Here is a 24,153-nt window from a genome sequence, read left to right as displayed (position 1 = left end):
ACTATCTTCCTTTAAATCGACTCCTAATAACGAATGACCCCAAATAATTCACCGATTGTTTTTTCTGAAGTGTTCTTTTCCTTTGTTTTTTTCGGGAGTCCAAATAACTTTTGTTTTCTATAAAAGTAACATCTTTTATTTGCCAGTGAGGTAATGATCAGTCAGTCCAGTAGTCATGTTATTAAAATTGCATTCATTTAACACAGCTAGAAAGTTTTCATACAATCATTATTTGATGAGGGTGACCTGTAAATAACTATCAAAGTAAAAGCCATTTGTGGAAATAACATTATATTAAGGCCAATACGTTCTAATTCAATACAGTTTGTCCACTGGCTTACATTACTGCGAGTACCCTCGTCCATAAAAACCATAACCCTTCACCTTTTGCAACTCCACTCTCTTCTGTAGATGTTGTAGCCAACCACATTTAGTGCAGCACTGCCATAATTTGCAGGAAAAAGTCAGCTCAGTTATTGAGAGCAAAAAAGAGAGACAGAATAGCAATTGGTGTAAATAAAATAAAAACCCACAACATGCATGCAGGGGATTGATGGAAAACTATAGTCAGGAAGTATAAAGAAGAATCAAGACAGGCAAAGAATAAAAGTTCAAATTTATTGATTAAAAACAGATGAATAGTGATTCAGATTTAGGAGGAATGGCAAAGTCGTCAGGTGAATGACCTTCAGTCGGCTTTTCTGTCCACTTCCAAACACAAACCCTCTCAACACAGAGACAACGGGTAAGGCCAAAGAATCACTCACAACAAAGAAGCACCAGGCTTCATCAGAGAAGAACAGCCGTCATTTTATTCAGTTAATGTGTTTGAGTTTTAATGGTTAGTAAAACAGAGGACTTCAGAGCCATTCATGCCAAACTCCCTCCTAATGTTTCACAGGGTAGCTGCACAGAGCCCCAGGTGTTGCCAGGCAACCCTACAGGCATTCGTAAACAAAGAGAAGTCCTTTTCTTCTGACAGACAGACCAAAGACTGACCACGAATGCACTAACTGACATGCTGTAGATACAGTGTGACTGTGGTGTAAATTTGCCTTAATGTGATGAAGTTAGTGACTAAGTCAACCATGAGCTCAAGCACGCTGTCTGCTGTGATAGAGAAGCTGATTCGCAGCCTGTGTCTGAATGACTTTCCCTGTGGAAATGGCACATGGGTAAGTATTTTAAACACTGACTTGTCTATAAAGCACTTTAGAGTCTAAGAAATTAAAAACATGGATTCAATCTGCAGAGAAACACCAAAGGGAGTGCGGAGCGAGCAGAGATGGAGTCCACGGATGCTCTCCTGGATCTGCTGAGCTGCCCTCGTTCTCCATGGCGCCATGATGTCATGTGGAGCCCTCAAGCTTTGCCTCTCAGACAGCTGGCTGTGCAAACACCTGAACGCCTGCACGCCCCCTTTATTTACAACTACTTCACTTCACTTCGTATTGTTGACAGAGACGTGAGTAGGCCTCTCATTAGGAGTGCACTGGTGTTCACTGATAGCCTATGGCAACACAGTTATTTATATTTCAGTATTTCATCACAGTATATTCAAACATTTACGTGATAACACACAACAAAAAACATCAGTCAATGAGACTGATAACTGTCCTCTTATTTGATATCCTGATATCAGTCAGAAAGGCTGATTTTTAGCTGAAGTGTTGACGCGTCTGTATTGTTCTTCTTACCAAACACACTCGTTCCCACATAATGCAGAGCTGCAACCTCAGTGTTGCATCCCATTAACCATAATCAGATTGTCTGAGTCCCGATTTCGGATATCAGGCTGTTAATCTGATATAATGGTCTCTTTAATACCAGAATATTTAATCATCTGTTCCCAGCATTGATTTCCAAGCTTAGCGATGAACTGCACAAACTACACAGAATAAAATGATTCACAGTATAACAAGGATTATTTTAAAAACAGGCAGAAACATGCAGATCCATGTGCCCATTAACCGTTGCTCTGTTTCTTGGCAGCTAGTTTTCTACTATACTATTTTTTATTTTAGCTCTGTAGACTCAGGGAGACTCAGTATAAGATTCTTCACAGACTGCATGTCCGCCCCTGTTCTGCACATAAAGAAATCACTCTCTCTCTCTCCTCTGTGCATCAAGTGCCAATCTGATAGGGGAACCACATCTTCTGTGAGTGTAAGTTGATTTTCAGGTTCTGGAAATTTATTTATAAGAAACTTGGTAGAAATTTTAATACATAAAAAAAAAATCTGATGTTTTGGTCTTAGGGTTGCCCTCTGAAGCAGGGGTATCAAACTCATTTTACATCACAGCCCACATAAAGCTCACTTTGACCTTATCTGGGCAGGACCAGTAGCACCACCCTTTCTTTCAGCTTTAATTACATATGCTACACATTTAAAACCTGATATAGTTTAATATAAGACAAAAAAGTGCAATTTCAACAATACATGTCAATTTTTCCTCCATAATATAGAACTTCTGTTGTTCTTGAGTAAATGAAATACATCTGTGAACATGATTGTTTGAGCTTAAGCTGTAAGAAATAAATATAAAACTACAGAAAAAGTTCTCTTAGCTCGTTAGCTGAGATGTTTTTGCAGTAGATAAAAAGTTAAAAATTGAAACTTTCTTTCATTTCATTATTTATCTATTTCTTATTACATTAGTTTACTATCAATGACGGTGGGGGAGCTCTTTATCAGTTATCAGCAGGGAAAGCCTTAAATCTTATGTAAAATAGAGTTAGAAATCCAAAATTTATACCTTACTTCACATTTTCCAAAGTCATCCTGTGGGCCACATTGGATTCTTGGGCAGGCTATTTACAGACATTACAGACTTCTGGATAATCTTTTTCTAATTGCCAGAAAGTCTATTTAATATACTGCATCAAAAAGTGAAAGACTTTCTGCAACCATAAAAGGAACTACTGAGCTATTTTTGAGGGTCTGGTCCCTCTTTCTAGACTATCTACCTTTTTAGACATGTGAACTTTGATGGTTGCTGATGACTGCTTATCTTAAAAAGACATGCATGTAGTGGATTAGAAGATGTGGGACCAGTTAACATACCCCTTGTATATCTTCCTGTTTTATTTGATTATATATCATCACTATTACAACCATTATTATCATTATTATTATTATGTGTTTTTATTTATTATTGTGGATTTTTTAAAATTGTCCAATAGGACTGTTGTGGGGATTGGTGGGTGGGCTGTTCATTTTGTTGTGTTTGTACTGAAATATTTGATGTAAGCTCTGGAACATTGTAGATCCGCAGTCATTCAGTAAAAAGAACTCGTACTCCAGATTGAGAAGGAACCATATAAGATATCTTCACTGACTGTGATTTGCAACATAAAAAAGTAATAATTTTAATAAAACTCAGAAAACAACAGTTGAAAAAGAAAAACTGTTTTGTAATATGAAGGGTTATTGGGGGGTAATTTTATATTTGTCCCAATGTTAAACTGCTGTCAGTTTGTCTAATGTTTCTTCAGAGCTACCGGTTTACCTCGGATGACTCCTCACCCCACTTTTATCATATTTATCATAGCACGGATTTATTTAATGTTTGATGCTTTTACACATTTGTAAAGCTTTATCTTCTGTCTGTCTGCGTGTTCAGGTAACAGCCATTGACGGTGGCCTGTTGAAGTTCTCAAAGCTGGAGGAGCTGGTGCTGAGTGCTAACAAAATCTCAGAAGTACCCACAGCAAACCTTCCCGGCACGTTAAAGGCAAGTCCCAGTCCTGCTTTAGCTTGAATTTGCAGGTCTTAACAGATTTAAGTGTAGACAGCACTGTTATAATTTAAATGTGATTCATGATTCACCAAAAAACCCTATAGCTCTCCCATTCTGCATCATCGAAGGTGACACCCTTGCTTTCGGATTTACCCATAAGATCAGACGTTTAAATACTCTCATCATTGCCATAAATGTCATGGTAATTTTGGACTTTTAATGATTTCTTTGAACTGTATTTTTTCCAGAGTACAATGATTGTACAGCATACCTCTAATGATTTAACAAAAACAAAAAAAGAAATTAAATGCACAAGTTTGATTTTATTTTAGATTTTCTCTGATCCACACAGTGTCAGAATCATACAAATATACAAATATACAATATGAACATGACGGACAACCAGTAGTTCATCTTTGCCGCATAAAAGTATTTGTTGGTCAGCACTCACGGGATTGACCAATACTTAGGATCAATGAAAGCATTCAAGGAACTCAGTGAAACTCTAAGAATGAGAATGCAGATTTACACAAGTTGGGAAAGTCTCTCTGAGCCATTTCTCAACAACTGCAGGTTTCAACATCATTAGTTCAAACTGTGTCACCACTTTTCCAAGATGTGGAGGAAGACCCAAATGATCATCCTCAGATGAGAAAAGATTGTTTGGGATGTTCATGATGAACCACTGAGGCTCGAGCCTGCCATGAGCTGTTGGACAGTGTTACTGTCCAATAGTGAAGCCAGTCTTGAACTGTGAACTGAGAGGGTGCCGACCAAGAAGGAAGCCCCTGCCTTAGTTGAAACCTTTAAGCTTGGTTGATTGAAGTTTGCAAAGCCCTCTGGAGAAAAGTTTTATGGTTAGATGAGACAAAGACTGAGCTATTGAGTTTGGAGGAATCAAGGTGAGCTTTCAAATCTGAGAACACTGTGCCAGCTATCAAGCATGGTGGTGGTTGCATCATGCTCTCGGGCTGCTTTGCTGTCATTTATGTTGTCACATTGCAACACATGCAAGTGGATAGAATAATGAAGGAGGAGGACTACCTCTAAATCTTTCAACTTCACCTCAAATCAACAGCTACATGGTTGAAAGTTGGACACATTTGGCAGTCCCAGCAAGACAATGATCCCAAACAAACTGGTTTTGGAATGGACAAAGTAGGCTAACATTAAACTCCCCTTAATGACCTTCCCAAAGTCTGGTTAAATGCTGGGTCTGTGCCAGCAAAATCAACCAGTTTGAACCCTACCAAGAAGAGTGGTCAAATATCCAGCCAGGCTACCAAAAGTGTCTCATCCAGGTGCAACTTGCTAAGGGCCGAAATCCAAAATAAATTCAAACTTGTGCACCCAATTCTTGTTTTTTAAAGTCATTAAAGATGTGTGTGCTGTAAAAACTTTAAACCACGGAAAAACAACAGTTCAAAGAAATCATTAAAATTCCCCCAATTAGCACTAAACCCATGATGACTGTGTGTAAATTCTGAACACAAGAGTCTGTCGGAAAGTGGTTTTAACGTGTTGAACCACTGAGAGCTTAGCCCAGCACAGTCTGGCAGTGACGGCCTGAATGAGGGGTGCGTAGAGTCATCTGCAAATCCAGCCACGCTGCTGGCTTTGCAGATGCAGTGAAAATCAGATTCAGATTCTGTGATGTAGGAAAGAGCTTCTCAGCTGTTCTCACTCTCTGCCACACAGTCTCTCAATCTGATTTTGTGCAGTTTCACTATCATATACTGATGCAGCTGCACTGGATGGTCTTGATAGTCCCTCAGTAGGAATGTGGTGAGGATGGGAGGTGGGATGTGGGCTTTCCTCAGCCTTTGCAGAAACAGACATCCTGGCTATTGAGATGTTCAAGTTCTGCACCAGGCGAAGACCGACGAATTTGATGCTCTTGACATCCACAGGCTAGATAACACGAGAAGGTGACGATGACAAGTGCTGCAACCAGTGTGCAGTGTCACACTTGCTCTTTTGCTTTCTCGTTCTCGCTCTTTGTTCCCTCTCTCTTTTACTCTTTTATCTCTCTTTGTCTCATTCGTTCAGCGTGCACACAATAACGCATACATGACAAGGACTGCGAAGCTTTAAAGTTTTGGGGTTTAATGCACTATCAGACTGACAGCTCAGCAGCTCAGCTCAATCAGTCCTTGGTGTTTGTTTTGTTTGTTTCTTTTCATTTTCAGATCTATGGTTTTATAAGTGATGATGACGCCCAGAAGGCTTTTATCTGAAAGTTCAGAGAACAAAGTGTAGCTGATGCTGCATGGAGATGAGTGAGTGACACATTTTGAACATGTTTCTTTCAAAGATTTTGGAGCTACGTGCAAACCGGCTGTCGTCTTTAGACAGCCTCGCCAGCGGTGCTCCTCCTCCCCACCTGCAGTACCTCGGCCTCAGCTCAAACACTCTGGGTTCCCAAAATGATGTCGCTCATCTTACTGGAAGACACTGGTTAGTTCATATTACACACCAGAGACGCACAGACACACACACAGGAAACTTTCTGGCATTTTAAGAAAACCAAACCAGGTCAAATCAAGCTTTCAAGTGCAATCGTGTACTTTCTGATCAGTTGGCAGGTGACATTACTTCATTGCACGTTGCTTTTATGTGGATTTACTTCTCTTTCACACCTGTGTGTCATACTTGCACTGATCAAAATGAAGCAATACCAGCTGGTTTCCTGCCAAAGTGGCAACCAGAGACTAAAACACACCCTGTTGGAAGGAAAATCTTTTCATCTCACCCACAAAACAGTGAGAAAAACCAGAACTTTCGCAGTTTTACAGAATTCTAATGCCAGAGGGGAATACAGGTCTGATGATGTCTGTGTCTTTTGCAATCAAAAGGAAGTATTACAGCTTCACACTAGAGCTCCGAAGCTTTTGCTCTTAATCATCACTTAAACAGAACCGCAAACATCTAAAAACACAACTCTTCTTTATGTCCCGCCAAGATTTTTCAGAACAGAAAGTGTTAAACATCTTGTGAAAACAGGAGTATATAATGGCTTGTACAGGGGAGCCTTGTTGAGCAGCTTTTGGATGGACTTCTTTTGTCCTCCACTTGTCCAGTTCCCTCAAGATTTTTTAAGGACACACTGCACACAGTGCCCATAAATGTCATGTTTTCGGCTTGTAGCTCTTTGGAAATCATCTCATTGGTGCAAAAATACTATTTTACACCTGCCAAACTATGTTATGTTATGTTATATGTTATACTATGTCATTTTTCACCAATTCAGCTAATGAAATGGGAACAAGTGATGTGTTTTTATCCTATTCATAGGTCAAACAAAAAAACAAGCAAAAACCCCCCAAAAACAAAAAAAGTACAAGAAGTGGACTGAAAATGAGTGAAAAACAAACAAAACACTTCAGAAAGTCTGGAAAACAACTGCTCAACACCAATTAAAAAATAACTTGGCTCCTTGAAAGCAAAAATATAGAGAAGACTTTTACACAGTATTTTATAAATCTACAAAAATATGATTTCCACGTTGAGTGAATCATGGTAAACCATGATGTGTCTTGATAGAGTGTTGGGTGAGCTTGTTCTGTGCACCTTTAGTTTTTTCAAGATAAAGATCAACCCCCTTCAACCTGATGGCTGTGAAGGCCACAGCATTCGAATGACATCACAGTCTATGAATGAGCGACTCGTATCAGGAAAATCCCAGCAGAAATTTACCATCGTAATGCAAAAAAGATCAGTCAGAACAGCATCGTCATGATTTGCAGTGAATTTTTCCTCCATTGGTGGGCGGCTGGATCCCCGTTGGCACACACGCACACACAGTTTGTGATTTTAAGGGTAACTTTCCGAGTGTCACCACTGACTGCGGGCATTTTAGAGCCTGAGATTGTCTCAAAAAGACGCAGTTGCATTCATGTTTATAGTTTGAAACACTAGAGGACCAAACATACAGCTTTGATTTTCTTTCTTTTTTGGAGTTACGTTGATCAGATGCCTTCTGTGGCCCCCTCGGTCCATTCACTGAGACGGTGTCCCACATTTTGAATGGCGTTCATTTTTGAAACTCAACACTGTGAGAGAAATAGACGCAGTGTTTCTGTTACACAGTCAACTTTATCACTAAAAGTTGGACTTCTACTGATGGCTGTCATCATGGGTTTCCTGGAGGTTAACCTGACACCTCTCTTTGCTGCCTACACTACACCCAAAGATTGCAGCTCACAACTGATAAACACCGCATATGAAAAAATTAGAAGGAAATGCAGCTACATCAGTCAAGACCGGGAAACTTCAAGTAACTGGCTTAAACTAGTCAAAAGGGTTTTTACAAGTGCTCGCCAGTCATTTGTGTGCCATACAATGAAACTGTCACTGGTTGCATCCCAACTGAAACCTCAGCATTAACAACCAGAACAGCAAATGCAAAAAGGAAGGAAGGAAACAACACAGGCCCAAAAACAGGCATGTCATCATAGACGGAGGAAAAAACAGTTTTAAAAAAAGAGAAAACAAGAACGAAAATAAAATCAAAACCTTAAAACAGAAGAAAGGCGATTTAAGTGAATCTGGGATGTCACGGGAGGAGATTTGCATCGTGGATGCAGAATGACATTATTACATTTTGATCTTAAATAACTGGCGCACACACCGTAGCTGACATTTAGCGATAACCGTGATAACAGCCTACAAGGATGCTGTGTCATAGCTGTTCATAGCTGACTTGATTTTGATTTCCCAGATTAATTTCTTTGAAATTCATGACTAAATAAAGCATATTTTGAATATGACTGACGTGTTTAGAGCAGGGATGTCAAACTCCTTTTATAGTGTGGGCCACATACACTTTGATCGTAATTAAGTGGGTCTGATCGGTGAAACCCGTCTTTCTACATAACTACACATATCTCAGATATTCTAATATTAGAAAAAGAATTGCAGTTTCAACAATACATCTAAGTTTTTCTGCATGATAAAGAAATGCTGCTGTGGGCTTGAACTGTAAGAAATGTTGATGTAGGTTCTGTAAACGCAGCCTGTATTTATAATGTGGAAATTTTTTCTTTATTGACAAAATTGGGTTTTTTTTACTGTGAGCCCAGTGTAAAAAAAAAAAAGATACACTTCTGTACTAGATGAGATGACAGTGAAAAAAACAGGAGTTTTCTGTTATGTAATCTATTACTTATTTAAATTGTTGAAGTATGAATGACCATGGGGCAGGTCTGAGTTATCAGTAGCAAAATCTGTAAAAGTCTAAAATTTAAGTGATTCTTCTCATTTTCCAAAATTGTCCAATGGTCCAGATTGGAGTCTTTTGCAGGGCAATTATGGGCCACAGGCCTTATGTTTGACATCCCTGGTCCAGAGAAACTGCAACTATTTTAGACACGGATGGACTCGTGTCAGTGCAACCCTGGGTGGAAATTGCACTTAGGGATGAGGAGGTATGGCTCCAGCGTTTCTGTAAAAAACAGTTTTGTGCTCCCTAGTGCTTCACTGTGTATATACATTCCCTGGCCACTTTATTAGGCACACCTTTTCAGCTGCTCATGAGTAAATATCTAATTAGCCATTCACGATGTGGCAACACTGTGTTTAGGCACGTAGACCTGCTGAAACTGAGTATCAGAATGAGGAAGAAGGATTTAAGTGCGTTTGAATGGCAGCTGTTGATTTTCGGGGATTTTCCCAGAACCATCTTCATGGGTTATAGAGAACAGGCTGAAAAAGAGAAAGTATCCAGTGTGTGTGTGTGTGTGTTTTAGATATATGTTATTATATTTTTCTTTATGACTTTTATGTCACATTTTTTCTCATATTTTTAATCCTTTACCCTTCTGGAAGTTACACTCAGTAGCCACTTTATTAGGTATAGCTGTATTTTAATGCAAATATCTAATTAGCCAGTCATACAGCAGCAACCCAAAACAACCTTCAATTCAAACTGAGCACCAGAACAGAGAATAACGGTGATGAAAGTGACTTGGTGGTTGGTGAGTGAGCAGCAGTTTTGTGGGTGAAAAACAAAAAGCTGCTTGTCAGCTGAGAGAGGGAGATAAGCTACAGCAGCCAAAGACCACAGTGTGTCCCACACCTGTGAGCTAAGAGCAGGAAACTGGGGCTACAATTCACACAGATTCAACATGAAAACATGGTGAAAAACATGATCCATCCTTCCTCGTATCAACAGTTCAGGTTGGTTGTAAACGTGTAGAGGTGTGTTTGTTCGGTGTGGGGTATTTTATTGGCACACTTTGGCCCTCTTAGTACTAATTGAGCATCGTTTAAACATCATAACCTATCTGAGTATCATCCATCCCAATAAGATGGATGGAAGATGTGTTAAAACACAGTTAATAGCTGTATGAATGAAATAAGATATCATCTCTGTTGGATCACAATTTGTCTCATACACATCTGTCCTGTAAAGCCTGTAAAGCCCGTAAAGCCTCTGTCTGTCCTCAGGCCACAGCTGGTGTGTCTGGACCTCAGCGACTGCGGGTTTCAGGACCAGCAAGCTCTGCTAAATGGCTTGAGCACCCTGCCTTGCCTCAGGACGCTGCTGCTGGAGGGAAATCCTTTCACGCTTGCATCCTCATACCCAGGACTGACTGTGGACAGCCTCCCGCAGCTTTCCTGTCTGGACACCTCATGGATTTCCCCGGAGGAGAGGCATCGCTTTAGGGGCTTGGCCAAGATGAGTGGTGAGTGTGTGAGCCCTGTGAGCGAGGGCCCCAGTTTTCTATATAATTTTAATGCACACTGAGCATGTGCTTACAGGTCATAACATCAGAATACTTTTTACTTTGCACAGACCTGGCAGTAGACATAGCGTCAGCCACAGTGAGCGTGGGCAGGATGACGGGAATTCCAGATCCTCGGATGACTGTGGATGACAAAGCTCCCAATTTCCCTGTGGTCAGCTACCGTTATTTTATCTCCTACGTGTTCCTGAGGCATCAGACACCTGCTCACTCGGTGACGTATCCTTCCCACACATTTGAGTTTTTTAGCATATCTATAAGTTTAGATGTTTTTAAATGTTTTGGGCCTCATTGTATATTTCTAATATGGTTTTAAGCATTGCTTTGGACGTATAATTGTCAGAATAAAGAGTGCAATTTAGTCAAACAACATATTTCCTTCCTGCATTAAAAGATAAAGCTACCCACACACTGATAAGTTCGTCATTTGTTGTTTCCACCTTGGTTACGCAATCTCTCTACTACACACTGCATCTTTACATCTTTCTTCTTCTTTATTCACATTTTACTACAAATTGAGGTTTGTGGGTTTTTTTAACACCTCCTTTCTGTAGTTACATGTGATTAATGCTCTAACTAAATTAAGAGCAACAAACAGCGACAAAATCCTTCTAAAATCTCTATCTTGCAATTCACCGGCAATCTTCAGATTTCAAGGTACTTTTAAAGTATTATATAAATTCACCTTAATTTCAGTGGTTATCACTCCGTCAGCCATGATGGAATACAGGAGAACAGAAAAAGGTAAAATCAGACAGTAAATAGACCTCAGGCAATGAGAGGAGAGGAAACAGGTGGGAAGACACCGGGAGCAAATCAGGAATAATGACACAAAGGAAGTTAAGCTCGACACAATGCACAGGAGAGAAGAGACTACCACAATATAACAAGAAACATAGCTAACACTGAGACAGGGACTAAGACATACACACATGACACAGAGAGAAAAAGGTAAACACTCTGAAAGGAGACAGTGAAGAGCTAAGGGAACAAGAAGGGAACTAATAAGCCAAAAGTCATTTTGAAACAAATAGGGAACCAAAACTATATTAACAGAAACTAAGAACAAAAACCGTAAACCGTAAAAGACATAATGAATTTACAAAAAGAAACATTTGGTTGTTAAAAAAGATCACGAATTCAGTTCGTGTTGATCAAATTTAAAACCCTGTGAATGGTTCAACATTTCTAATATAACTACAAAAAGGCAGAATGGAAACATGAACTGGGAATGTTCGTATGTTTCTAAAAAAATTGTTTTCATTAAATACATGAATGTAAATGTACAGCAATGAAACCTGATTGTTTTAACACGAGTCTGAGCATATAAATCAGACTCAAAGCTGTTTTGAAAATTTTGAGAAACTGTTTATTTTAGTGTTTTTTTAGTTAAAATTTTAAAAATCATTTCTGTCCTTTTGTGTGGTATAATGTGCTGTCATGTGGTGCGACATGCATAAAATAACCAGAAATGTGATTTAAATTTCTAAATATCTTTAAAGAAACCACTGTGTATTACATTAGATACAGTTATCAACCCTGTTTAACTTTAACAGGCTGACAAAGTTTTGCTTGCATTTACGGAAAAAGGTGAACGAGTCATGGTGAAACATAGACATGGACTTTATTTAATCCCACATTGGGGAAATTCACTTATTACAGCAGCACAAATGTGAAATGGAGATATTGTATATTAGAAAAATAAAAATAGAAAAAATTAATAAGAAAAATTGTGTACAGTAAAGGTCCATGTACAGACGGTTACTTGATTACACGGATAATTGATTACACAGCAGTGGAGAGCAGACTTCATCACAGTAGATGTCTTTCTGAAAGCGCTGTAACTAAGTTTAAGAATATAATCCACCCACTGTTATCATCTTCAATGCCCTGTACCAACATAGAGCAGAGCAGCTACCTGAACGTTACTCCAACAGAGGTCAGTTATCTAGTTAATAATTTTACCTCCTCACTGCGTACGACTCTGGATACTGTAGCTCCGGTGAAAACTAGGGCCTCAAATCAGAAGTACCTGACTCCGTCGAATAATTCTCAAACACGTAGCCTAAAGCAGATAACTCGTAAGCTGGAGAGGAAATGGCGTGTCCCAAATTTAGAAGATCATCATTTAGCCTGGAGAAATAGTTTGTTCCTTTATAAGAAAGCCCTCCACAAAGCCAGAACATCTTAATATTCATCACTTATTGAAGAAAATAAGAACAACCCCAGGTTTCTCTTCAGCACTGTAGCCAGGCTGACAAAAAGTCAGAGCTCTACTGAGCCAACCATCCCTTTAACGTTAACTAGTAATGACTTCATGAACTTCTTCACAAATAAAATTTTAATCATTAGAAAAAAAATTACCAATAATCATCCCACAGATGTAATATTATCTACAGCTACTTTTAGTACCACTGATATTCATTTAGACTCTTTTTCTCCAATTGATCTTTCTGAGTTAACTTCAATAATTACTTCCTCCAAACCATCAACGTGTCTTTTAGACCCCATTCCTACAAAACTGCTCAAAGAAGTCCTGCCATTAATTAATGCTTCAATCTTAAATATGATCAACTTATCTCTAATAATTGGCTATGTACCACAGGCCTTCATGCTGGCAGTAGTTAAACCTTAAGACACAAGAAGTGGAATCCTTCACTGCGCACATTAACGCCGTGGATAAAAACATCAAGTTCACCAGGGAAGACACTAAGGATAACTGTTTGCCTTTCCTGGACTGCGCTGTGCACATTGAAGAGAATGGCAACCTCAACATTGAAGTTTACCGGAAGCCCACACACACGGACCAGTACCTCCTCTTTGACTCCCATCACCCTCTGGAACACAAACTTGGAGTAATTAGGACCCTACACCACCGGGCAGAACATGTTCCCTCTAAGCCTGAAGGGAAAAAGAAGGAACACACACATGTAAAGGAAGCACTGAAAACATGTGGTTATCCTAACTGGGCGTTCATAAAGTCAGCAAAGAGGCACAGAAAAGAAGATCAGACACCAGCGAGGGAGGATAAGAAAGACAGACGCAACAACATTGTCATCCCCTATGTAGCCGGTGTATCAGAGAAACTCAGGAGAGTTTTCTCCAAGCACGACATCCCAGTGTACTTCAGACCCAGCAACACACTCAGACACAAACTGGTTCACCCGAAAGACAAAACTCCAAAACACAGACTGAACAACGTGGTGTATGCTGTACAGTGCAGTGAGGAATGCCCGGACCTCTACATTGGAGAGACCAAACAGCCACTTCACAAGCGCATGGCACAACATAGAAGAGCCACCTCCACAGGACAAGACTCAGCAGTCCACTTGCATCTTAAGGATAAAAGTCACTCTTTCGAGGATGCCAATGTTCACATATTGGACAGAGAGGACAGATGGTTTGAAAGAGGAGTGAAAGAGGCCATCTATGTCCACTGTGAGCGACCATCTTTGAACAGAGGCGGTGGTTTACGACACCAACTGTCTGCCATCTATAATCCAGTTTTGAGTTCCCTCCCCAGACGCCTTAACGCCCACTCACATCCTGGGCCATCTGACCTCAGGAAATCACATGATAGGGTGGGGCCAGGTTTCACAATGAGCTCACCCGAAACCCTGGCTGATTAGGTCCCACACCCGCTTTCACACCTTGGCGCATGTGATTAGAGGATCACCAGGGGGTCCTTTGTCCCTCCTTGGGGGGATACTCCCACTGGGTTTAAATCTGGGACTCTCGGCCATTTGACCTTAGAACTGAAGAAGCTTCTCGGATGAGAGGTGAAACGTCTTCAAGCAACTCAAAGAAGTCCAGATGCTTTTCTTTGCAAACTCCTTTGATAGCTCAGTAGGTAGAGTGGTGGCCCCATGATCGGAAGGTCGGTGGTTCGAATCCACTAAACAGCTACTCTGAGGTATCGTCCCTACACACTCCTCCGCGGGCGCCCAATGGCTGCCCACTACTTCACTGAGTGAATGGGTTAAATGCAGAGAGGAATTTCCCCACGGGGATCAATAAAGTATACTTTCTTTCTTAATTCAGATAAAACTGAGGTTATTGTACTCGGCCCTGAAAATCTTAGAAATATGGTATCTAAGCAGATTCTTACTCTGGATGGCATTATCTTGGCCTCCAGTAACGCTGTGAGGAACCTTGGAGTCATTTTTGACCAGGACATGTCCTTCAACGCACATATTAAACAAATATGTAAGACTGCTTTCTTCCATTTGCGCAACATCTCTAAAATTAGAAATATCCTGTCTCAGAGTGATGCTGAAAAACTAGTTCATGCATTTATTACTTCCAGCTGGACTACTGTAATTCATTATTATCAGGATGTCCTAAAACTCCCTGAAAAGCCTTCAGTTAATCCAAAATGCTGCAGCAAGAGTCCTGACAGGGACTAGAAAGAGAGAGCATATTTCTCCTGTTTTGGCTTCCCTTCATTGGCTCCCTGTTAAATCCAGAATTGAATTCAAAATCCTGCTCCTCACATACAAGGTCTTAAATAATCAGGCCCCATCTTATCTTAATGACCTTGTAGTACCATATCACCCTATTAGAGCACTTCGCTCTCGCACTGCAGGCCTGCTGTTCCTAGAGTATTTAAAAGTAGAATGGGAGGCAGAGCCTTCAGTTTTCAGGCCCCTCTTCTGTGGAACCAGCTTCCAGTTCGGATTCGGGAGACAGACACTATCTCTACTTTCAAAAACTTTCCTTTTTGCTAAAGCATATAGTTAGGGCTGGACCAGGTGACCCTGAATCCTCCCTTAGTTATGCTGCAATAGACGTAGGCTGCCGGGGGATTCCCATGATGCATTGAGTTTTTCCTTTCCAGTCACCTTTCTCACTTACTATGTGTTAATAGACCTCTCTGCATCGAATCATATCTGTTATTAATCTCTGTCTCTCTTCCACAGCATGTCTTTATCCTGTTTTCCTTCTCTCACCCCAACCGGTCGCAGCAGATGGCCCCGCCCCTTCCTGAGCCTGGTTCTGCCGGAGGTTTCTTCCTGTTAAAAGGGAGTTTTTCCTTCCCACTGTCGCCAAAGTGCTTGCTCATAGGGGGTCATATGATTGCTGGGGTTTTCTCTGTACCTATCAAGCGCCTTGAGGCGACTGCTGTTGTGATTTGGCGCTATATAAATAAAATTGAATTGAATTACATGCAGTGAAATGCAACAAGATTCAGTTCAGTGAGAGTGAAGGAGAAATATTGTTAGTATTAATTTTACATGGCATGAGTAATACTTTTTTATGTTATTATAATAGAGTATATATACGTGTGTGTGTGTGTGTGTGTGTGTTTGTGTACCTGCTCAGACATCTTTCTGGGGACCAAAATTTGGACGTTTACTATACTTGTGGGGACCAACAACCCTTATGTGGACCAAAATCCTGGTCCCCACAAATTTGAAGGCACTTAAAATGACTTAAAAATGTGGTTTTAGTGTCAGGGTTACAAATAAGTTATGGTTAGGTTTAGGTTAAGGGTTAGTGTTAGTGTTAGGCATTCAAGGGTAAGCGGCGAGGGAAAGCATCATGTCAATTAGATGTCCCCACAAGGACATGAATACATGAATACACACATGTTTGTGTGTGTTTCTTTACTTTCTTTATGACTTTCATGTCACATGCCATAGGACACATTTACAGTGCAGTAATGTTTAAAAAAATGTTGCATTTACTGACAAGGTTCGGGACCATTAATATTTTTATTTTTTATACTTCTATAATATGTAAATATATCTATTCTTCTAAAATGTGAACTGCCTATTTTTCTACTACAAATCTGTCAGATCTGATGACTTTGTGGTGATTGACTGATTGACTCAGTAGCCACTTTATTAGGTATAGCTGTATGTTAATTCAAATATCTAATTAGCAAGTCACACAGCAACAACTCAAAACAACCCGCTGACGTTCAAACTGAGCACCAGAACGGGGAATAACTATTTCACACACTGCTGATCTACTAGGATTTTAACACACAACCATCTCATATAGACAGTGCTCTAATCACTGGAGAGATTATATCTCCACTTTCTATGTTGTAGACAGCAACAACGTCACAAAAACACAATACACAAGCCACACACTTCAGTCAAAAAGGAAAACGATCACATAATTTCCTAAATTTAAGCATACAACGGAGGAAAAAAGTACTCAGAAACTGCACAGAAGTAAAATTATTCCATTACTTCAAATTGAAATTGAATTTTTTTTTCTTTACAGAAAATTAACACTGAGACAAAATTTGATGCAAGATCTGTGACTGAAGGCCAACGATCAAACGAGAACTGCGAAAAACAGACGTCCAAACAAGACAGCGGCATTTTGAACTCAGAGAAATCTAGTTGTGGCAACACATGTGGTAATAACACTTATCTCAGCTGACCTGTGTGTATTTGACGTAAACTTCTGACTGCAGATGAAGCACAGCAGACTCTGTGACAGCTTTTTGTACAGAAATATACAAAACAAACAAACAGGGTGGCGCGCAGTGTATAAAGGAGTCTGGAAACAATGCCTGTTTGATATTTGGATTTATTAAACCTGGTGATGTGTCCTGTTCAAATGAGAGAATTTTTCTCTTATCAAAGTTTGTGGAATTTACAAAATTGCCTTAAAGGAAACTACAGTCAGATCAGCCGATGAAGAGCTGTATGCCTACTTAACCTGAAACCAAATGACGAACCTGATCCTTTATCGCCTTCATCAGGTGTCAAAGGCACTGATGAGCTGCCGGTTTATATCTGGTTTACTTGTGTGTTTTCTTTTACCGAGGTGTGTAGTCATGATGATTCAAAAGCTGGACTTTTTTGTATGTTTTTCCTATTTCTTCCTCAGCAGTGTTAAGGCACACCACATCCAAGCTGTCGTGGTCAGAGAGCATGGACTTCGGTGACACGCAAACCCACACCGTGAGCGCTCTGGGAGATTTAAAGAAATTCCTCAATCGGGGACTGCGTTTAAGCTTAGAGGAAGAAAAGGTACAGAAAGTCAGGTTTGATAGGGTGTGTGATTACACAGGCCTGCAGCCAAACTTTTCTGATTCACTGAAAGTTCTTCACTGAAACCTGAAATGACTGAAAGGCACTTTGAAGAGGTTAAAGCTCTTCATTGGGGTCATCTTGAATTCAAAGACACACAAAAACCAAAGTGAAAAAATGATGCTGCAGGCCAGTCCGTTTTGCCAAACTTTCATTGCAGCAACTCAGAATGGTCTGTATGACCCCGTGTGCTCGTATGCACGTAATGTGAGGATGGATGAGGTCCTGCGGATCTAATTCCAGATCTGGACCAGGGTATCACTCTTGGACAGTCTGAGGTGCAACCTGGTGGCGTTAGATGGACTACCCCTCCATGGGCATGCCTCCCCAGACAATCACTGGGTCACCACCAAACCAGTCATGCTGAACGATGTTACAGGCAGCTTAAGGTTCTCCTCAGCCTCTCCAGACCCTTTCATGTCTGTCACATGTGCTCAGGGTGAACCGGCTCTCATTTGTGAAAAGTGGTGGACCTGCCAGTTCTGGTATTCTGTAGCTAAGACCAAGCAGGCTCCATGGTGCCAGACAGTGAGCACAGCGCCTACTAGAGGACATTGTGCCCTCAGGCCACCCTCATGAAGTTTGTTGAAGTCTGAGGTCATTTTGTAGCTGTGGCAGAGCTTATCTTGTTCCTCTGTGCGCACTAGGGTAGATACCGGTCCTGTTGATGGGTTAAGGACCTTCTACGACCCTGTCCCGCTCTACTAGAGTAACTGTCTGTCTCCTGGAATCTCGTCCATGTTCTTGAGACTGTCCTGGGAGACACACCAAACCTTCCTGCAATGGCACACATTGATGAGCCATCCGGGAGGAGTTGGACTACCTGTGCACCCTCTGTAGGTCCATGTGTTACCTCCTACCACCAGCAGTGACACGGATCCTACTGCCAGCAACCTCCACCTGTAAAACCATTCAGGTTATGGGGGTTGTCTTATTGTTCTCGCTGTAGTGCACCTGTTGTTAATTTCATTAACACCAAAGCATTTGAAACTGTTTAAAAAACCCCTCTGATACTAAACTGACCTGATCAATATCCCAGAAGTTTAACTGACTTGATGCTGCACTCTGATTAAAAAGAGTTCCAGTTAATAATGTTTCATATTACATCATCTCTATAGAAATAGTTTTTCACATTTTTCATTTATGATTAAAAGTCCACCATCCAAATAAGTGATAGGCAATAATTTACTCAAGAGTCCACATGATAACCTTGGGCCGCACTGATAGGCTGAATTCAATTATGTTCAGCACTAATGTTGTCTCTGTAAGCTTATTGATGAGGCTCTCCACAACAGTCACAGTTTATCACGTGGTCCAAAATTAATTGGTTAAACCTAAAAATAAATATCTTAGAAGCATGAGACAATGAGCTATTTTTAATTACAATATTTAGAATCAGCATATATGAAGTAATAGATCCCTGATTTGTTTCCCGGAGGAGACACAAACCCAACCTCAGCAGGTCACAAGCATGTGTACTCAGGGTCTCAGCCCTCCTGAGATATGGGAAGTTCTCATCAGGAAAGTCATTTGGATGAAATAAGGGAGGAAGGCACATAGAACACCAGAAATATCCCATTTTATTTCTGAAGCAGACAATGTGCTGAAGATTTGTTGGCCAGCGTGAGCCGCAAAATGCATCGAAACTCATAGTTTGTGGCTTTAGGTCCTGTCATGGCCTGCTGCTTCTGAAGAAGTCCCGCTGACCAAAGCCAACCAACCTGGAAAAGAGAAGAAAGGCAGGAGGGAGAAAGAAGTGAGTGTATCATGTCATACCATTGAACTGTAGTTACAGTCATTGCCTAACTCACCGACTGCAGACACAATAATGAACTTACTTTCAGGGAAATCTTGCACTGTTGTGGAACGTGGAAGAAACTTGGTGATGTGGACAGATACACTGATTTTTACATCTGGGTTCAGTGTCGGAAGCTATGCTATACTGCATACTGTATATTCCTTTCAACACTGACGGTGCCTTTACTGCAGTCCAAGCTGCCAGTTTTCAATCACTTCAGAGATGCAGGCTTTTGACGAGTGTCAGGGGTGATTTGTGTAACACTAGGCGAAAGCATATAAAGGTTCAGAAGTTCAAAATGGACCAAAAAGTGACCCTTGGGGAATCCCAAGAGCTGTTTCTGTTTGGTGCTTATCATAAATACCGAGAGATTAAAGGTATGCACATTTTTTCAGTTACGGTGGAGTGGGTGGAGACAAGTGTCAGGGGAATAGCAGTAAATCTAAAAAACAACTTAAAAAAAAGATCATGTTTATATGTGGCACCTTCTTTTTGCATAACAGACCTTTAACATGCATGTGATGGCACAGGGAACTGTGATCTCAGATGAATATTTCTGGAGGTGTTCCTGAGTCCATGCAGGGATTTCTGTGACATGTTTTTAATGCAGTGCTGCCTGACGATCAAACGATCTCTTGCGTACAGAGATTCCTCCAGATTATCTGAATCTGTTGATTTGATTATTCTGAAATCATTTATAGATGCAGTTTTTTGCAGGTTGGTGAACCTCTGCCCATTTTAGTTCTGTGTAACTCTCCCTCTATAAGATTATATCCAATCATGTTACTGACCAGTTGCCAGTAAACCTAGTTGTAATAATCACTTACTTTTTCAGGTTTTTGTTGCCCCCATGCCAACTTTTTAAAGATGTGTTGCTGCCAATAAAAATATTGGCTCACTCGCTTTAAACACTTTCTGTGTCCTGTGGTGGATAAAATTTGGGTTTATGCATTCTGGTTTTATTTTATTGATTGATTTATTTTGATTTTTTTTTACAAATGGACAGTAATTTAATGTCACTCGTCTCTTCTTTATAGTCTCCAGTTAAATCTGATTTCACCAAGTCTAAAGACAAAAATAAAAAATCTGTACCTGAGCTGGTCCAAGATGCCCCGATCAGACGAATCCTTGGCTCTGTGCACATCCCCCTGCAAAGCCTGGTCAGAGGAGGCCAGCAGGTTAAAGTCCTCTGTGACTTTGGCGTGCTGCACACAGACTCTGAGGTAGAAGCAACACAAACACATCAAAAGGCAAGTTTGCACATATGAGTTTATGTTTTGCTGAGATATTATTGTTTTCTGGATGAGTTACATGGGACAAAGGTTAAAATAGGAAAACCCATCCAAAAGAGTAGCATTGTAGGAAAGGACACAAAAAACAAATTGACATGTCTGGGCTATTTTTTCGTACATCTTTAGGATTTGGGAAGGAAAAACAAAGAGGACAAGAAGGAGGACAAGGAAACAAAAGGGAGACAGCACAATGCAGCATCGTCAAAAGGTTAGCGAGATAACTGCTTCATGACAAAATGGCTTTGACTTACATAAGAGAGGATAAAAGCACCAGACCACTTTGAGAGTCAGAGCAGCTGTAGATGTTGTGGTCTGTGTTTAGGAGAGGATATTAAGAAAGAAGGCAAAGAATGAAATGGCGTCATTAGTCAGTGAGCTTTTCTTTTTCCGTCTCTGTAATCCTGCGTGATGTCGGCAGATAAAGAGAAGAGGGCGCTTGAGGTGCAAGACTCAATAACCAGCCAACCAGTGATTGTGGAGCTGATTGTGGAGCTGAAGAAATGGCAGACTGCGTCTGAAGCTCACCACTTCCTCCTGCCACAAACCTCCTAAGGCGGACTGCTCTCCCCAGGGGTCCGTTTGTCCTTCCGTCCTTCCTTCCTCATGACTGTTAACTGTGACGGTACCGTTGAGATAACTGCATAATAAATTTCTTGCCTCCTCAAAGTACCGTCTTATCAGGCTGCTGTATTTGCATCCTATTCAGGACTGCATGTGCTGTGTGCATTTAAGTGGACTGGAAAATGTCCGTACTTAGGGCTTATTCAGAACTTTAAATTAAATATCATACCCAACTTTGTGTTCATGTGACGTGGAAAAACCATCCGGACTGACAGATTCCTTTGAACTACATGGAAGCTATTTTTTGAAATTAGTTTTTAAATCCACTCAGTGAATCACCATCTTGTGGTGGTGGAGGGGTTTGTGTGTCTCAGTGAGACCAGGGGCTATGTTGCTGAGGGGTTTTTGCCCCAAAGCAAATTAGTCCTGTATGAAGGGCCAGACAAAGAGTGATTCAGAGGACCCCTGTAGAAGGAAAGAAATCAAGGGAGCGAATTACTGTGCCCAAGATGGGATTACCAGGGCCCCTGCCCTGGAGCCAGGCCTGAGGAGGGTGGTCCGCTGCACCCGGCCACTCCAGTACAGTGGGTTTAGTGATGGAGAATGTCGGCACTGAACCCCGTTAGTCTAACTTGTTATATTTTTTAAGTGACAGAAAGCAGTTGCGGTAACTTTATTAAATTATTAAAGTGATTATCAAAGCTTAGATCACTGTCGAAAAATAATGCCAAGCTTCCTAACTTGTTCACTGTGTTTCAGAGAAAAGATTGTAAATTATTTTATGTCTTTGACTTTTTGGAGTAACAACAAATATTTCCATCTCATCTCTTTTCACTTCTGTAAAGTTTCTAGAAAATTAATCGAGAATCTGACCCGTTAAACAAGCTAAATTGTGATCATTGAAATGTCAGCAGTGAGATCGAGCAGAACCAAGACTGAAACTCTCTGTGAAAGAATCATAATACATCACTGTTGACCTTCAGGTCATCAGTGACTTCAGTAAGAGCAGTTTCTGTGCTGTGGTTGGTTCTGATTGGTACTTATCAGAAATACTGACATTGAAAGTATGAACATATTTTTCAATTAGGGTGGAGTGGATGGAGACGAGTGTCAGGGGTGATTTTGGGGTGACAGAAGAATAGCAGCAACAGTGAAAAGGACTGTTTATAAGATGGTAGTGAGACCTGCTGTGATCTATGGTTTGGACATGATAGCCCTGACAAAATAGAGTGATGAGACCAGGATGGACACATTAGGCTGAGTGGTTTGGAGACAAAATTAGAGGCAATGCTGAGTTGGTTTGGACGTGTGCAGTGGAAGATTAGTGGCTACAGTGGACAAAGGATGCTGAAGGTGGAACTGTCGGGCCATAGGAAAAGAGGAAGACCACGGTAGAGGTTCATGGATGTAATGAAGGAGGACATGCAGGAGGGTGGTTTGACAGAGGAGTATATCACAGATCATAGCACTTATGAGAGTCTTACAGCAAATATGAAGTCCTTATTAAAGGGGATTGATAATATAATCAGGTGTTAAAATATATTAAATAAAAGAAGACCTCCAGGCAAGTGCTAAAAGAATAACTTGGCTTCTGGAGCTTTCTAAGTGTGCCTCCATGAACACGTTTGCAGTCTGTTGCAGTATATTAAACAATTCCCCCCTAGATTAGTACTCTGGTTCTGAAATGTATAAAATAAAGGTTTACATATTTAGTGTATTCTTTTCACTGTATAGTGCACAAAGGCAGCAGGATTCAGGTGTGACACACATATATTATTATGAAGGAATTCTGCACAAAGATGCTTCATTTACCCATAAACATTTTATTTATTTATTTTTTTAATACACAGATATTGAAAACATATTGAGAGAAATGCCAAAGTGTTTCACCGTTTCATACAGAAATGAACTTCTAAGAAACTTTTTGAGAAAGGCCATTTTACAGGAACTGAGGACTTATAAGCATCAAGTCCATTATTTAACAGTTTATTTTGTTCTTATCAATCTTCCTGCAGTCCTTTTCAAAGTCCATAAAAAAAGGTCCCTATTAAAGCCAAACAGCACTGCTTTTTGCTCCAACTCTATATCAGAGCAAGGAAACCTCTCCCTGTTACAAATTTACACTCATACTATCAAATCTTTAAGTACATAGCATTTCCAGGCATAAAAAATAAACTATAGCTCCCCGACCTTGCGCAAACTGACATTTGTTTTTCAATCAAGTCATTTACAGCTTCAAATAAACAACTTTTATGATATTATATTATCTCTGTAACCCTCTTACAAGCTGTGCAAACGGTGTTAACATACTGATAAATTAAACGATTTGAAGAAGACTGCTGCTTCTCCCAGAGTGATACATCCACCTACATTAGCCCCTCACTCACACAAACCCAGGATATCAAACATTGTTTTTCCTTCAAAGACATTTACAATTGCAAATGAAACTGTTATTTCATGTGTAGCAGTTTATTTGAATGAATGAAGAGATTCTGCCAAACCTTTCTCCTCTAAGAGCGCTTAAGGGGTGGTGTGGACAACAAAGATGCTTGAAAAAAAACAACAAGCACACAAAATGCATACACACACGCACAATTAGGACCCCAGAAGCACAGCGTAATCCAAAATGGTGTGCAAATATAGTGATTGTGCGAACGAGGGTTTAAAAAAAAAAAACAAAGCAAAAGGGCTTTAAAAGGTCTGGTCATCGTTACAGGAGTCAGTCCAGTGCCCAAAGACCTCACAGATGTCGCAGTAGGGCCGCTCCTCAGCCTTATTGCCGTGGTAGGTGGTGTGTGGAGGGGAGTCTGGCATCTGCGTTTGCGTGGGACAGTCCTCAGTGTCGTGGAGGTCAAAGCAGTCGCAGATGTCGCAGAAGAGCCTCGGGGGAGGTTTTTTCTTTGCAGGCTGCTTGTCGTGGCTGTGGAGCAGGAGAAAAAGGAGAGGAAGAAGGAGAAATTGAC

The 24,153-nt window shown here is 40.6% G+C and overlaps 2 protein-coding genes and 1 long non-coding RNA gene across 11 annotated transcripts in view; 1 reads left to right on the top strand and 2 right to left on the bottom strand.

Moving 5' to 3' along the window:
- Positions 1-967: 967 nt before the first annotated feature.
- Positions 968-23,437, top strand: LOC102078511 (leucine-rich repeat-containing protein 43). Of its 3 annotated transcripts, none has more exons than XM_005473411.4 (13): positions 968-1,175; positions 1,253-1,465; positions 2,131-2,166; positions 3,625-3,735; positions 6,056-6,198; positions 10,189-10,427; positions 10,538-10,701; positions 16,722-16,860; positions 17,337-17,479; positions 19,206-19,295; positions 20,375-20,560; positions 20,756-20,837; positions 21,048-23,437. In XM_005473411.4, the coding sequence occupies exons 1-13, from the start codon at positions 1,065-1,067 to the stop codon at positions 21,179-21,181; spliced, it is 1,791 nt and encodes a 596-aa protein (XP_005473468.1). In that variant the 5' UTR covers positions 968-1,064; the 3' UTR covers positions 21,182-23,437. The 3 variants fall into 3 exon arrangements, with proteins under 3 accessions (XP_005473468.1, XP_019220832.1, XP_013130784.1); XM_019365287.2 differs by having other exon boundaries at positions 20,375-20,587; XM_013275330.3 differs by lacking the exon at positions 2,131-2,166 and having other exon boundaries at positions 20,375-20,587.
- LOC102078443 (uncharacterized) lies at positions 17,488-21,039 on the bottom strand. The gene is made up of 3 exons (XR_269667.3): positions 20,881-21,039; positions 20,430-20,555; positions 17,488-19,260 (listed from the first exon to the last, which is right to left on the bottom strand). It is a non-coding gene; the product is annotated as an uncharacterized LOC102078443 (long non-coding RNA).
- The window catches only part of clip1a (CAP-GLY domain containing linker protein 1a), a 26,587-nt gene continuing 25,427 nt past the window's right edge, over positions 22,994-24,153 (bottom strand). For all 7 annotated transcript variants that reach the window (XM_005473410.3, XM_013275375.3, XM_013275376.3 and 4 more), the window contains one exon: positions 22,994-24,110. In XM_005473410.3, coding sequence (XP_005473467.1) covers positions 23,882-24,110 — 229 coding nt within the window. In that variant the 3' untranslated portion in view covers positions 22,994-23,881. The remainder of the gene's footprint in view (positions 24,111-24,153) is intronic.

This window comes from Oreochromis niloticus, linkage group LG12 (genome assembly GCF_001858045.2).
Source record: "Oreochromis niloticus isolate F11D_XX linkage group LG12, O_niloticus_UMD_NMBU, whole genome shotgun sequence".
Taxonomy (NCBI): domain Eukaryota; kingdom Metazoa; phylum Chordata; class Actinopteri; order Cichliformes; family Cichlidae; genus Oreochromis; species Oreochromis niloticus.
This window is presented reverse-complemented; position numbering and strand designations above follow the sequence as displayed.